A 13935-nucleotide genomic window follows, 5' to 3' on the forward strand; every position below is an offset into this window, starting at 1 on the left:
AAAAACTAAATAAATAAATAAAAACTAAGAAAAATCAAAGAGAGCAGATGGCTTTCATTGGTCTGCCCACAAGTACACATTCCATTTATTTATTAGCTCTTAAATAACAATCCATGAATCATAACCTTACTTGAATTTTGTTGTGAATGTTTAAACAAAACCTCATCATAATGGAAATTTTACTAGGAATATTGTAAATAATCTAACCTCTAGTAACCAAATCAATAAATAGAGAAAAACCTTCATTTTTTTTTATATATACTCAAGTTATGGATGCCCATGATATTCTAATTACAAGAGATATCATTGTCAATGTATTTTTTTTTTGGATAATTCAAAGCTAAACGAAATAAATCAAGGATATTATTAGTATTCTTATATTTTTTATTAATAGGTACAAGTAACATGTTTTTGCTTAATTTCATTTAGAAAATTTATTAATTATTTTTATTAAGTTTTTATGATTGTCATATAAATTTTTAAAAAATAAATAATATTGTAGATAAAAGAATAAATAAATAATATTGTAGATAAAAGAATGACACAAACATATTAAAAATAATAAACCAAAACATTGTTTATAATTTAAAAATATATATATATATATGGTAACATTTTTTTATTACAAACTATTATATTTAATGTACAAAGTATTTATAATATTATTCAAATCACAACTCAATAATTGAAAATGAAGTTTGTTTATTCTTTATAAAAGATAATTGTTATTCTAATTTTTTATTTAGTTACACAGTCATACTATTTACTTATATATAATGTATTTATTATGTATTATATATTATTATAATAATAATATTTTATAACATTTTAATTATATTGATATAATTATTAAATATTTATTCTACCGAATTTTTTTAAAAATTAGGATTATATGTTATATGTTATGTATTATTGTAAGGGAAAAAAATATTTGCGGTGAAAGTACTTAAATTATTGTGTTTGTAGCACTTAAGTACCTAAGTTATTTTTTTGGCTGCAAAAGTACCTTCCATCCATGTTTTGGTGCAGTTTAGTACATTTGTTTTTTTTTTGTCTTAAGTCCGCCACCATGGCGTGAAATTTACTTATAACATTAGTACTTTCGCCGCAAATATTCATTTAATTGGGTACTTTCGCTTACGTGTTACAATCAAAATTAACGGTAAGAATTGACGGTTGTACTAAACTGCACCAAAACATGGACAGAAGGTACTTTCGCCACTAAAAAAATAACTTGGGTATTTAAGTGCTACAAACATAATAAATTGGGAACTTTCACCACAAATATCCTTAAGGGAAAATTCCAGTTTGGCCCATGTGTTTTACCCGAATACTCGATTGACTCATGCGTTTTGTTAAACAACAATTCAGACCCTATGTTTTGCAAAACAGATCAAAATGATACCCAGAGCCTAATTTTGGTCAAATGATTTTTCAATATGACCAAAATACCCTCAGATTTTATAATTAATTAAATTATTAAAAATAGATTTTAAAATACAAATTAAATTAAATTAAATTATTTTAAAATAAATTACAATTAACTACCTAATTCAAAATAACTCTTTTTTAATTAAAATAAGTCAAATTTAAATTAAAAAAATAATATAAATCAGAGCAAATTAAACTAAAACCAATTCAAATTTATGTTCTTTAGTTCTTTCTTTTTGGAGACCCAAATTTGAAAACAAAAAATTTCACCATCATCACAAATCAAGAATCAAAACCTGTAACTGAAACTGAATCTGTTGACTGCCTTTTTCGCTATCAACTTAATAACAGAACTTAAAGAAAATAAAGAAGATTAACACCAAAATTTTATGTGGTTCAAGTTATAAAACAACCATAGTCCACGAGTCTTTATTATTGGTGTTCTTGAAACTTGTGATAGCAAGCTTCAATGGAGCTTTTCTCAGGCAAAATATAGAGTGCTCCGAGTTAGGGTTGAGTATTGGGCGGGTTGGTCGGGTTACAAGGCATTTTTATCCGTCCAATGTCATAATCGGGTTAGCAAAAGTGACTCGTAACTTGCCCAATTAAGAAAAAAAAAATTTTAACCCGTTTAATAATTTGGGCAGGTTGGTCGGGTTAACCCGCCCAAATCGAAATGGTTTTTTTTTTTTGGCGGTTTGGGCGGGTTGGTCGGGTCAACCCGCCCAAACAAAAGTGGTATTTTTTTTTTTTTACATTTTTGTAATTTTTTTCTTTTAAACACTAATACTAATAGTGTGAAGTTTATATTTTTAAGCTTAAAACAATATTTTAAATTTATAGTAAAAAAATTAAAACAAAACTTAATTAATTTATATATTTATTTGAATATATTAAAAATAATAAATTCTTAATTGGGCGGGTTGGGTTATATTGGGCGGGTTAATAATTATATTCAACCCGCCCAATGTAACAATTGGGCGGTTTAAATTTTGGTCGATTTATTCGGTTGCATTTTTTGGCGGTTTTTTCGGGTTGGTTTGGACAATTTATTTGGGTTGTAAAAATTTTTGCACAGCCCTACTCCGAGTACACAAATTTGTGAACCCTGCTACAATGATACCTAGCCATATTTATAGATGGTGAGGGTCATTAATATCATTTATTATAAATATTCCCCAATTATTTGGGGAGTTAATTGTTATTCAACACATCTGAATGTTCTAATTAAGACAATAGGCCCATGCATATTGCACGGGCCCAATTCGTAGGTTGTAGCCCACCAACTTTACGGGAGACACTTCTCTAACACTGTCAGAATGCGGCTGCACGTTTTCCTGTGTTAGGCGGCATTGTGGGAAATATCAATTGTCGAGTGTACGAACTCGACGCCACTACTCGAGACACCCAAAAAGTTGTTAAACGATCTTGTGGTGGCCCAAGGCTACAGAGACTGACACCTGGCGTTATCTCCAACCCCGAGGACAAAACTCCTAGACCTGGAAGACTATCGGGTCAAGAAGACGGAAGGATTGCTAGTGTGGTCCTCGGGACGTGACCTCACTTTGAGACATCCATGCCTAAAAAAGGACCATGGCTTATTCAGAGAGGACTACACTCTGAGAAACTCTGGACAAGATCTACAGAGCTTTATTATCTCCCGATGAGCCTAATTACTTCTCAAATTATTGTCGCATGTCCAATAAATCACGGACAACAGATTCATTTTGCTTTCTTCTATGCCTAATGTTTACCGAGATTTTTGGAAACTATATTAATAAAAACTAAGCGAGATTAATTATAAGGGGTTTAGAAGATATAAACAAGATTTTTACGTGGTTGGGGCGTTAATGAGCCTTAGTCCACGAGACAATTGTATTAGAGCTTGGAAAGCCTATATCAATGGAGTTTTTCTCTCTTTTTCAGCAGAGTAACTGTATACCAGCCAAAAAATCCATTCTCCAGTGCTCTGTCATCTATATTTATAGGCTCACAGGAGCACTAGGCTTGGGCCAGGCTGACCCGGGCCCAACAAATATATAAATACCACTGTCTTCTTTATCGGAAGCCCAATACAAAGGATAAAAAAATATAAAAGACAAACAATGATTAGAGCCCACTGGGGCAGCCCAAGGCCTGTATATCACCCGACAAAATGAGGCTTTTGGTCTAGGCATTCTGAGTTACGAGGCAGATTCAGGGGACAAGATCAGTCAGTGTAGTGGCGGGACAGGTCTGAATCAGCGGCGTGCAATCTCGAGGTGGCCTTTTCCACTGGTGAAAAGTGGGGACAACTCCCACGCGTCATGGGGCGGAGTCAGGGTCACAGATGCTTTATCCTGCCAGCCCTGAGTACTTGACTCGGGTTCTTTTACCTCTGTCCCTTTTCGTTTACCGTAGGCCCGGATTATCTACATAGAGCCCGGATCGTTTACCAGGCTCCGGGACCGTTGGCATACATCTCGACCGTAACTCCAAACAGCTGTACGTCTCCCGGATGATCATCCTGGATCATTCTTCCTGGACACCGACCGGGTCTGGACCCATACTTGGGCCGTCGATGTTGATCACTCCCTGCCAAACGGGCCTGGGCTGGGCCCAACCCCAATTGCCCGGTTAGTGGGCCTGGACCACCGTCACGGGCCCAAGGTAGGAAATGGGGATAACACCTAATTTTATACATAAATTTCCACATGAACCCAGTTGAGATAAACCCAGAAAAATATGACAAATACCCAGTAAAAACATGAAGAAAATATGAGTAAAACTCATGAACACAACCCAGAAAAAACATGAAGAAAACCAGAAAACAAAGAACAAAAACAACCCATTGTGGTCATGTCTCGGATCTCAGGCAGCTCCATCGTCGTTGTGGCTCAGACCTCAAGCAACCCCATCCCCATCGCCCCTCCCAGATTCTCGCTATGCCTCAAACCTCAACCCATCCTCATCTTTGACAGATCTTTGAATCTCGATGACAAACCTCAATCGCACATTATACTTTGCTTCGCAACTTCGGATCTCTATCTTCGATGGAGAAGCAATGGTTCCAGATCTCGTTCTTCGAGAATTTGGGTGCGTCAACGGCATGAGTCACGGCCGAGAATTTGGGTTTTGGCACTATTTGGATCTCTTGCGGGGCGCATGGTGGCATATGGTAGCCGGAAGTATTGGGTCTAAGAGCTGGTTCCAAATGTGAAAGAGAAAAGGAAAGAGGGTAAGATAGAGGGGTATTGGGTCAAGGGCAATCCTGGGTTTGAATGATTTAATCTTTGTTATGTTTTTTTTTTTAAATTAAGTTTCAAAATTAATTTTGATTAATTTTTTAAGTTTATAGTTTAAATTTAGGTTTTGAGTTTAGTGTTTATTTTTCTTAACATTTATATTTCTTAATTTTACTTTTAAAATTCAAAAATAATTTTTTAATTATTTTCAAATGAATTTAGTTTATTTTCTACTTTATAATATATTAGTTAATTCATTAATTATAAAATTTGTTGGTATTTTGGTCATATTAAAAAATTATTTGACCAAAATCAGGCTCAAGGTATCATTTTGATATGTTTTGCAAAATACAAAGTCCGAATTGTAATTTAACAAAACACAGAGGTGATCGAGTATTTGGGTAAAGCACAAATGCCGATCGAGTATTTGGGTAAAACACAGAAACCAAACAAGTATTTTCCCTTATTATAATAATGGTATTTTATAACATTTGAATTTATGTTAATATAATTAATAAATATTTATTTTTAATTAATTTTAAAAATATATTTCATTAAATATTTAGAATATTTTATTAAAGTTCAAAATAAAAGATTTATGTTATCTACCAATTTTTTTTTTTATATAGAAGAGATTTAAAATCGTAATTTTTTATTTATTTATAAACATTAAAAAAAAGTTGGAAAATTTTAATAAATGTTGTATAAAATATGGTAGGACAAATCACCTTACTACTCTATTTTATTTTATTTGTTTAAAAAACTAGATAACCAAAAAATCCAAATTGAATATGTTCTCTATTTTCTCATCTCATCTCATCTTTATCTTTTTGGCAAAAAAAAAAAAAACCCTTTATTTATATTATATATGTATAAATATTGAAATGCAAAAGGTTTTTGTTCCCCTAAAAAAAATAAAAAAATAAAAAGGTTTTTGTGAGAAAAGAACGTACCATAATGATGCCCTTCTCAAGAAAAAAAAAATGAAACGGTGATGTCTGTGACTGCAGTGGATAATGACGGCCGCTGTAACTTTATCACTTCGCGATCTTAAATCCGCAAATTCTTTCCTTTGCTATAACACGTGTCATGATCATAGAAAGGGTACAAGATAAGTTCCATGCACACGGTCTCAGTCAAACATATCTTCTTCTTTTTTTTCCCTATTTATGCCCATTACATATATGTCTACTTCATACTATGGCATAAAATAAAATGAACCAAAATAATAAAAGAAAAATAAAAGTTCCTATATAGAAGACTCTTTAGGCCGTGTTTGGCTGCTTAGATAGGTATTTTTTGTTCCTATTATTTATTTATTTTTTTTAAATTTTTTTAAAAATAAATGGGTTCTTATAGTTCTAGATATTTATTTGGGATTTAAGTCCTACCCCATATTATTATGCATGTGCTCAATCAAAAACTATGACAAAATGATTTTTTCATTTCAATTCTCTCAAAGAAAAATGTCATTTTCAATATAATTATATAAAAGAATAACAAACATTATTTTGTTTGTTCAAAATGATTTATGAGTATATACTAAGGCAATATGTTATCGATAAATTGTTTTTGACTATTTCTCCTAAAATTAATAAGTAGTACTTAAGACTTTTGCCATTTTGCTTAGAGTATTTCAACTTGTACACTATTTTTAAATATATATTTTTAATAAAATAGAGGAAATTTGTTTAATAAAATAAAATATAGAAAAATTGTTTATCATCATTAAATTAATAACTACCCATAGAGAAACGATTTCCCATTTGTAGTTTTTCTTTCTTTATCTTTTTATATAAACATTATGAAAATGACTTTTTGCAACATATTGATAAATAATATCTCAATTTTTATATTTTTAATAGAAGGCCACCTAATAGTCTTTTTTTTTTCTAAAAAAAATATTTATAAAAAAAGTTTCCCTTGTTTTTGTCTTAAAATATAATTTATGTATTCATAGCATGCGAGTAAGGCAATAAATAAATAACATTTAATCATTTATCATAAAAAAAATATATTAAAATAACACCAAAAAAAAAAAAGGCCAAAATTGGAAAGTAAAAACAAAGTTGTTAAAAGGGTTTGTTTTGATGAGGTCTTCCATTTCTTTCTACCAATTTATATCAAAATCCATTGCACACATACACATGTAGATACATATGTATTATCACATGTACACATAACACACATATATATATGGTGTATCATCATCATCATCATCGCATCATCATCATCATCATTATTTTGGTACGTTGTGTTTTGTGTTGTGTGAGATGAAAGAAGGTCCAAAAAGGCAGTAGTAGTACAGCCCAAATACCCTTTTTTCTCCTCTCCTTCATAGAATTCATCCTTGAATATATGAAAGATTGTCTTTTTCTTGGTGTTAATTAATAATAATACCCATTTTCATATCGATTATAAAGATTGATTTTTTATCATTGGTTTCGTTCGTTTTGAAATTGATTGTACTAGGCGATCTTCACTTGTTGTGTCTATCTTCCCTTGTTTGTTTCTCAATGGGATTGCTCTAAAATAAAAAGTCAGGTACGCATTCTTCAACCATAAATTTTATGTTCGATTAAAGAAAAAAAATAAAAATAAAAATAAAAATTTAGTCTTTTATTTGCTCTGATCGTTTTATTGTAAACTAGAGTTTTTCAGAGGAAATCTTTCGAAAAAGAACAAACTTTTGATCAAGAAGGAATAAAGGGGTTTGTGTCTGTGATCATGGCGGTGGCTGAGAATGCACAAAAGTTTGAGGACAATACTGTAGTATCTTCGGTCTCGAATGGGCAAAATGATGCTGAAAATCCAAAACCCAGAAACGATTCTTCAGGGGTTTTGAGTGTTGTGGACCCCGATTATCAGTCGAGCGACAACGATCAGAATTCTCCGGGGAAGTTTCAGAGCCAAGAGAAAGCGGCGAACCCAGCTGGTTTCTCAGTCCCGACAAGCAATCAGAAGACTCAAATTGGTCAGATGCAAAATGGGTTTGAGACCAATGGGGTCGATAATCAACAGATGGTGATGGTTAACTCTGGTGGGTATGGGATTGATCACAGTTCCAATGGGGATGAAAGCTATAAACATGATATGAGGGATTTGGAGGATTTGCTGTCTAAGCTGAATCCCATGGCCGAGGAGTTTGTTCCTCCTTCTCTTGCCAAGAATTCTGGCTACCCGATTGGTGCTGCGTTTGGCTATGCTGGCAATATTTTAATGCAAATTAACAACGCTGCCAATGTAAATGGATTTCTCGCTAGGAAGGTATGTGCTGATTCTTGGAATGAAATAATTTTTTGTTTTCTGTTTAATTTTGTCGTTTGTTTCCTAAGAAAATTGTATGACTGAAGTGACAATGATTTTTGTTTTCTTTCATTGTATAATGATAATAAAGGTTAGCTTAACTTAAGAGGTTTTGTTTGCAAGGGGTTTTTGATGGTGAAAATGTGTAGGTAGAATCTTTGTTTTTCTTTGTATGTTTGGTATGTGGTTTTGATTCTTAGTTCAAAGTTAATAATTCCTTTTTGTTCACTGTTCGACTTAGAAGAAGAACGGCTATACTCAGGGGAGACGAAGGAATTATCACAAATTGAGTCCGGCGCAGCGAGATGCAATGATTAGGAGGACTGTGTATGTATCAGACATTGATCAACAGGTTAGTTTTTTCATTTGGCTTGTGGTTGTTTCATTGTTAAATTTTCTTTCCATCTTGCTTTGGGACTTATTTGCATTGATTTCTGGATGTTTGTTTCCTTACTTTGCACATTAGGTCACCGAGGAGAACCTTGCTGCTCTCTTTCTTAATTGCGGACAGGTAACCTTTTCACATTTGCTCGCAGTTACTTGTTTGTAGATAATGGTGGAATATTTGTCTGAATCCTATGTCTTGTTATTCTTAAAGGTGGTTGATTGTCGTGTTTGCGGTGATCCAAACTCCATTCTTCGTTTTGCTTTTGTGGAGTTCACAGATGAAGGTAATATTAAAGTGTTTAATCAATGCCCGGTACTGATATTTTATGAAAAATTTGATCTTGTGCTCAATGGGCTTTTTATATGTTTGTAGATGGTGCAAGGGCTGCTTTGAATCTGTCAGGGACCATGCTTGGCTATTACCCAGTAAGAGTGCTTCCTTCCAAAACGGCAATAGCACCTGTTAACCCAACGTTTTTGCCAAGGGTGAGCGCGTAGTTCGTAATGGTCATTTTAACCATAGAGTTTCTACTTAAAGTTGAATTTAGAATGGTCCTGAATTCATGTTTATCATCTGCTTCTTGGCTTTGTACTATGATTTTCAGTCGGACGATGAGCGTGAGATGTGCTCAAGAACTATTTATTGTACAAATATTGACAAGAAGGTAGGACTTTGAACCATCTTTCTGTTTTATGGCACACAAGATGAAAATTGTTCCATTAGGTCCTAATTTGTATGCTCATCTGATGTAGGTTACTCAAGCAGATGTTAAACTGTTCTTTGAGTCACTTTGTGGAGAGGTCTGTACTGTCTTGTGGAACAAATTCTGCTGCTTGCTTTTGAATTATGAAGTATGCTTATGATTTTTCCTACAGGTTCAACGCTTGAGGCTGCTTGGGGACTATCACCATTCCACACGCATTGCTTTCGTTGAGTTCACAATGGTAACTATCATTGAGCACTCGTGCTGGTTCTGCATAATATGTCCAAATTGGCCCTCTTTCCTTATTCTTTCTCTTCTTCTTTTGAATCTATTGGTTGTAATAGGTCTTTTTAAAGAATATTCAGAGTAATTACAAAGATTACGTTGTTGAGGTGTCATCTAGAGTATTTATGATGTTAATATTAATAAATTGTCTTGATATGCCATGGTGGGATAAATTAAAACTTTGCATGTTTGATTGTTTGTGTGGTATTCGGTAAGCGTTACAATTTTGCTTTATGAATTTAATGGCACTAGTTGTGTTTTTTCTTTATTTGTGTTTATTTCTGATTTTGTGCAAACTTATACCCCGAGTCATTTGCAATATATGGAATATTACATAGAATAAATTGTTCTTGTACACAAGATGCACCTTGTTATTTTGTACTCGTCATTTAATTCAGTACAAAATATTATTTTCCTTAGCTGATATACCATATATAAATAAGATGACGCAAACGGTTTACTCATTGCTATCTTAAAGGTGTGATTCCTTGTTAGTAGTTAGTTTTCAAACTTTTAAGTAACTTGTATGTTTTTTTAGCTTATTTCCCAACCCAAGATTTTCATTGGGTATATCCTTCAATAAAATTGGCTTCTATGATTTTGGGTTTTCTTAACTCATTTAGTTCTCTCTTGTGCTTGTTCCTGCATTTGTTTGAATAAGTTTTGTTGTCATGAAATATAAGTACAATGTGGTTTATAGGAAGAGTATACAAGTTATTTGAATACTGATGAAAAGGTTTGTTACCTGATTTCTGAGTAGCTTTCATTGAAATATATATGTATGTATATATATATATATCTTCAGAATATCTTTTTTGTCTTAATGTTCTAACTGATGAAATCTTAAAGCATGTTTGTGGAAATAGTCTTATAGATCCTATTATTCATCTAGGGTATTTATTCAGCTCGTATCATATATATCATGGTTGGATGTTCGTTAAAATTCTTGGCCACTTCAACATTATCCTGGATGTGTTAGTTGTTTATTACCATCTGTTTTTAATGATAATCTATCATTGTGTTTCCAGTTCTATACCTAAGGTTTGAGTGGATTCGACTGAATTTGTGTTCGAATTCTTTGTAGATACTGCATTAGCACTAAATGTTACACCATTTCTTATTTTATTATTTCGAATTTTGCAGGCTGAAAGTGCAATTGCAGCTCTTAACTGTAGTGGTGTGGTTCTGGGAACTCTGCCGATAAGGTTAGTACGAGGCTCTATTGTTTTTTCCTTTGGTGGTTTACATCGTCCTTATCTTTACCCCCGACCCTGTTTAAGTTAGAGTTTGAAGCTTTCCTATCTCTCCTTTTAGTTTTCGGTTTTGCAAAATTTGTGAATTTACTTTATTGTAATCCCAATATTTGCAGGGTAAGCCCGTCGAAGACGCCTGTTCGGCCACGTGCTCCTCGTCCTCCACTGCACTGAGTCGCCCCACCCTAGCATGTTCCCTGGACTAATTTCCTGCTGATAGATATATTTACATATACATACATAGATACAGAATCTTTTAAGGTACTTGTGGTGTTTATCTATACTTTTGTCCTCTGAAGTGCTGCTACCCGGTATCGTTGTTCTTTATGTATGGAGGGTGAAGATAATTTATGGGTTTTATTTTGTTTAGCATGTAGTAGAAGAGTTGGATGGATGGAATTTTGAGGTGCCGAAATCGTTTAATTTATGTGTCACATTATGATGAAAAGATTATCAGGAGGATGGTGACAGAGATAACTGTTTTTTTTAACTGTTCTCGGATGTTGCAAACAACCGGAAATTCTTATGAACAACTTTTTTCTTTCTGTTCATGTTATTGTTACCTATGATGTGTTTTATATATCTGAATCCTCTGTTGCCTTCTTCTCTTTGCTTATTATTTGGGTTATAGTTTCTCCCAAGTTTGTAGCTTAGAAGAAGAAAATATCCCTTGTCAGAATTTGAAGAAGTCTTGTCTATTTTGTTGGGTTACTTGAATTTGGCCTTATGGTCAATTCTTGGTACATTCAAGGGAAAATCAATTTGGTCACTATTTCCTTTGTGGGTTTCTTTTCCACTTAATGTTAGTTTGTGTGTGAAAAATAAGTTATTCATAAAGAAAATGTCCTACACATGGTGTTGTCTGTAGAAAGTTTAGGTTGACTTGCCCTATTGGAGTAGACAGATAGATACCCATTAGTGCCAAAAAGAGTCATCCCTAAACTCCTTTATCACAATAGAAAAATTATGGTCTTTGCTATATATATATATATATATACTACTATACTATTACTACTGTTCTGGGACCACCAAACAAAATACATTGTTTGTTTTGAGTTGGTTTCCACTTCTGCCATGAACCCTTTTAGTCATCCTTGGAACTTTGTGTATATATTAAGCAAATGAAGTGTGTTCAGAACCAGATGCTGCTCCATGCACTGCTGCACCTTTCACTGTCATTGCCTCTGTTGCTGTTGCTTCTGCAAAGAAATGCAATGTTGGTAGTCTTCAAACCATTTTTCATTGCCTGGCATGGAAGAAGATTTCAAGTATGAAAGTTCTCACCTTGATTGGTTTGTTGTGTCGTTTTGGGGTCGGTGGTTGAGAGTGGCAACAATGGATATTGATACCAACTGAAGTAGAGTTCATTAGGAGACCCTATTACATATTGAGCTGGAAAGTCTTGCAGTTGCCCGCCAATACCATAAGCAGCATTGTAATAACTCTACACAACAAGAAACAAACTCAACAACTTTGTAATGAAACTGAAAAACAATAATCAAAGTCCATAAATGAAAGAAGAAGAAGAAGAAAAAAAAGCACTGACCACTGTATAAATGTCTTGCTGGTAACTGGGGTACCTGGTTTTGTGTTAATGAAACAAGAGACTTAGAAACTAGTACAACAAGAATGTGTCATTACACCTATACATGTGTGAATTTAGCATAAAAATGAGTTTTTTTGAATAAAAACAGGAGATCATCCAAAAGGGTATATAATATACACAATGTTGTAGAAGATTGAGTGAGTGTATATATGGATTACCCATAAGCCCCATAAGGGTATGCATATTCAGGTAGAGGTTGGTAGTTATATGTTGAGACACCTAAAGAATCAAGAGCTGGCCTTGCCATAGTCATTGATGATGATGATGATGGTGATGATGTTGATCTGACCTTCCACAACCCTGAAATTCCTTAATCATGTTTAGTGTATATATATACCAGTTAAGTCATATATATATATATATGTGTGTGTGTGTGTATTGACTGACTGACCACGTTGAGGAGTGTTTGGAGCATTTTTGTGAGGAGGAGAACCGAAGGCAGCAAGGTTACAATTAGTTCTTCTTCCATCAATGACAGGGTAAGGATCCTGACAAGCTTTTATAGCTGAATTTGGATCCTTAAATGTCACCTAATTAATAACAAGAACAATAATGAGATCATACATACATATATATATATATGTATATAGATGAAAAGAGAAAGTAAAAGAAAGAAAAAGAAAGTACAAAGCCATAGCCTTTGGATCTTCCAGTATGTTTATCAGCAATGACAACAGCTTCAACAATCTGACCAAACTGCTCAAAATAGGCTTTCATGGACTCCCTTTGAGTTCCCCAAGCCAACCCTCCTACAAAAATCTTTCTGTATTTTGTGTCACCCTCTTCTGATGAACCCACCATCTCCTTCATCTTCCTTTCTCTCTGCATATACATTTATATATATATATATTTGTAGAGGTTTGATTAATACACAAAAAGGGTAATGAACAGAAGAAGAGAAAGAGAGAGTGAGAGTTTAAGAAGAAGATGAAGAAAGGAGTGAAATCAAGTGTTGTTATATTACTGTTACTAATACAATAAGTAGTAATAGTACTTAAATTTGACAGTAACGTCTGGCCATAGATTCCACAATAAAAGATACCTTCTACGATGAAAAATAATAATAATAATAATAATTACTTTACTGCTATTATATATTATGGTTTTGGTTGGATTTGATTATGAAAGTTATATATATATAAAAAAAAAATCAAATCAAATGTGGTTGTAAAATACTATGATCAATAATGGGTCCAACAGATAGTAGAGTGCCTTGGTTTATTCAACTTTCTGTCTTCTTCTTATTATTTCATTGTTTTTTTTTTGAAAAAAAAATGATTTACATTCATTCATGGGCAAAGAAACGTTACCTTGTTTTTAGACAATTATTTAGAAACTGTCATTAAAATTTTATTTAAATATTTATTTTTTGGTTGCTGTTACATATATTATATTATATGTAATAAATTAAAATTACTTGGATGTATAGATAAATACAAACGTAAGAAAGGATATGCTTGACTTATTATTAGGTAATATGTTTGTGTTTAATTTGAACGACATGCCGTATTTGCTGGTATTAATAATAATATATGTCGTTTTGTTTTTTAGAAAAATACTTATTGTTCTGTTGACTCTATAATTAATCATTTTAATAATATACAGTGGGTAAGCTATAGTATCCGCTTTATCTTTACGAACGATGTTTTTTTTTTTCATTTAAAACAAGTGGTTTTTATTTTATTTTATTTTTTGACAAAAGTAGTTTCTATTTGTTAAAAAAAAACAAGTGGTTTCTA

At 32.8% G+C, this 13935-nt stretch overlaps 2 protein-coding genes across 6 annotated transcripts; one reads left to right on the forward strand and one right to left on the reverse strand.

Moving 5' to 3' along the window:
- The first annotated feature begins 6778 nt into the window (after nt 1-6778).
- On the forward strand, nt 6779-11141 carry LOC133834399 (polyadenylate-binding protein-interacting protein 12-like). Of its 4 annotated transcripts, none has more exons than XM_062264001.1 (11): nt 6788-7199; nt 7309-7922; nt 8203-8313; nt 8428-8472; nt 8560-8632; nt 8722-8834; nt 8954-9013; nt 9102-9149; nt 9225-9293; nt 10481-10542; nt 10707-11141. In XM_062264001.1, exons 2-11 carry the CDS (start codon nt 7383-7385, stop codon nt 10762-10764), a joined length of 1179 nt encoding a protein of 392 aa, XP_062119985.1. In that variant the 5' UTR covers nt 6788-7199; nt 7309-7382; the 3' UTR covers nt 10765-11141. The 4 variants fall into 4 exon arrangements, with proteins under 4 accessions (XP_062119987.1, XP_062119985.1, XP_062119984.1 ...); XM_062264000.1 differs by having other exon boundaries at nt 7317-7922; XM_062264002.1 differs by having other exon boundaries at nt 6797-7199; nt 7307-7922; nt 8206-8313.
- A 283-nt stretch (nt 11142-11424) lies between these two features.
- On the reverse strand, nt 11425-13514 carry LOC133834400 (probable RNA-binding protein ARP1). Of its 2 annotated transcripts, none has more exons than XM_062264004.1 (6): nt 12824-13514; nt 12588-12726; nt 12355-12505; nt 12137-12170; nt 11875-12034; nt 11425-11789 (listed from the first exon to the last, which is right to left on the reverse strand). In XM_062264004.1, the coding sequence occupies exons 1-6, from the start codon at nt 13028-13030 to the stop codon at nt 11704-11706; spliced, it is 777 nt and encodes a 258-aa protein (XP_062119988.1). In that variant the 5' UTR covers nt 13031-13514; the 3' UTR covers nt 11425-11703. The 2 variants fall into 2 exon arrangements, with proteins under 2 accessions (XP_062119988.1, XP_062119989.1); XM_062264005.1 differs by having other exon boundaries at nt 12355-12496; nt 12824-13512.
- Nucleotides 13515-13935: the final 421 nt, after the last annotated feature.

Source organism: Humulus lupulus, chromosome 5, assembly GCF_963169125.1.
Source record: "Humulus lupulus chromosome 5, drHumLupu1.1, whole genome shotgun sequence".
NCBI classification, from domain to species: Eukaryota; Viridiplantae; Streptophyta; class Magnoliopsida; order Rosales; family Cannabaceae; genus Humulus; species Humulus lupulus.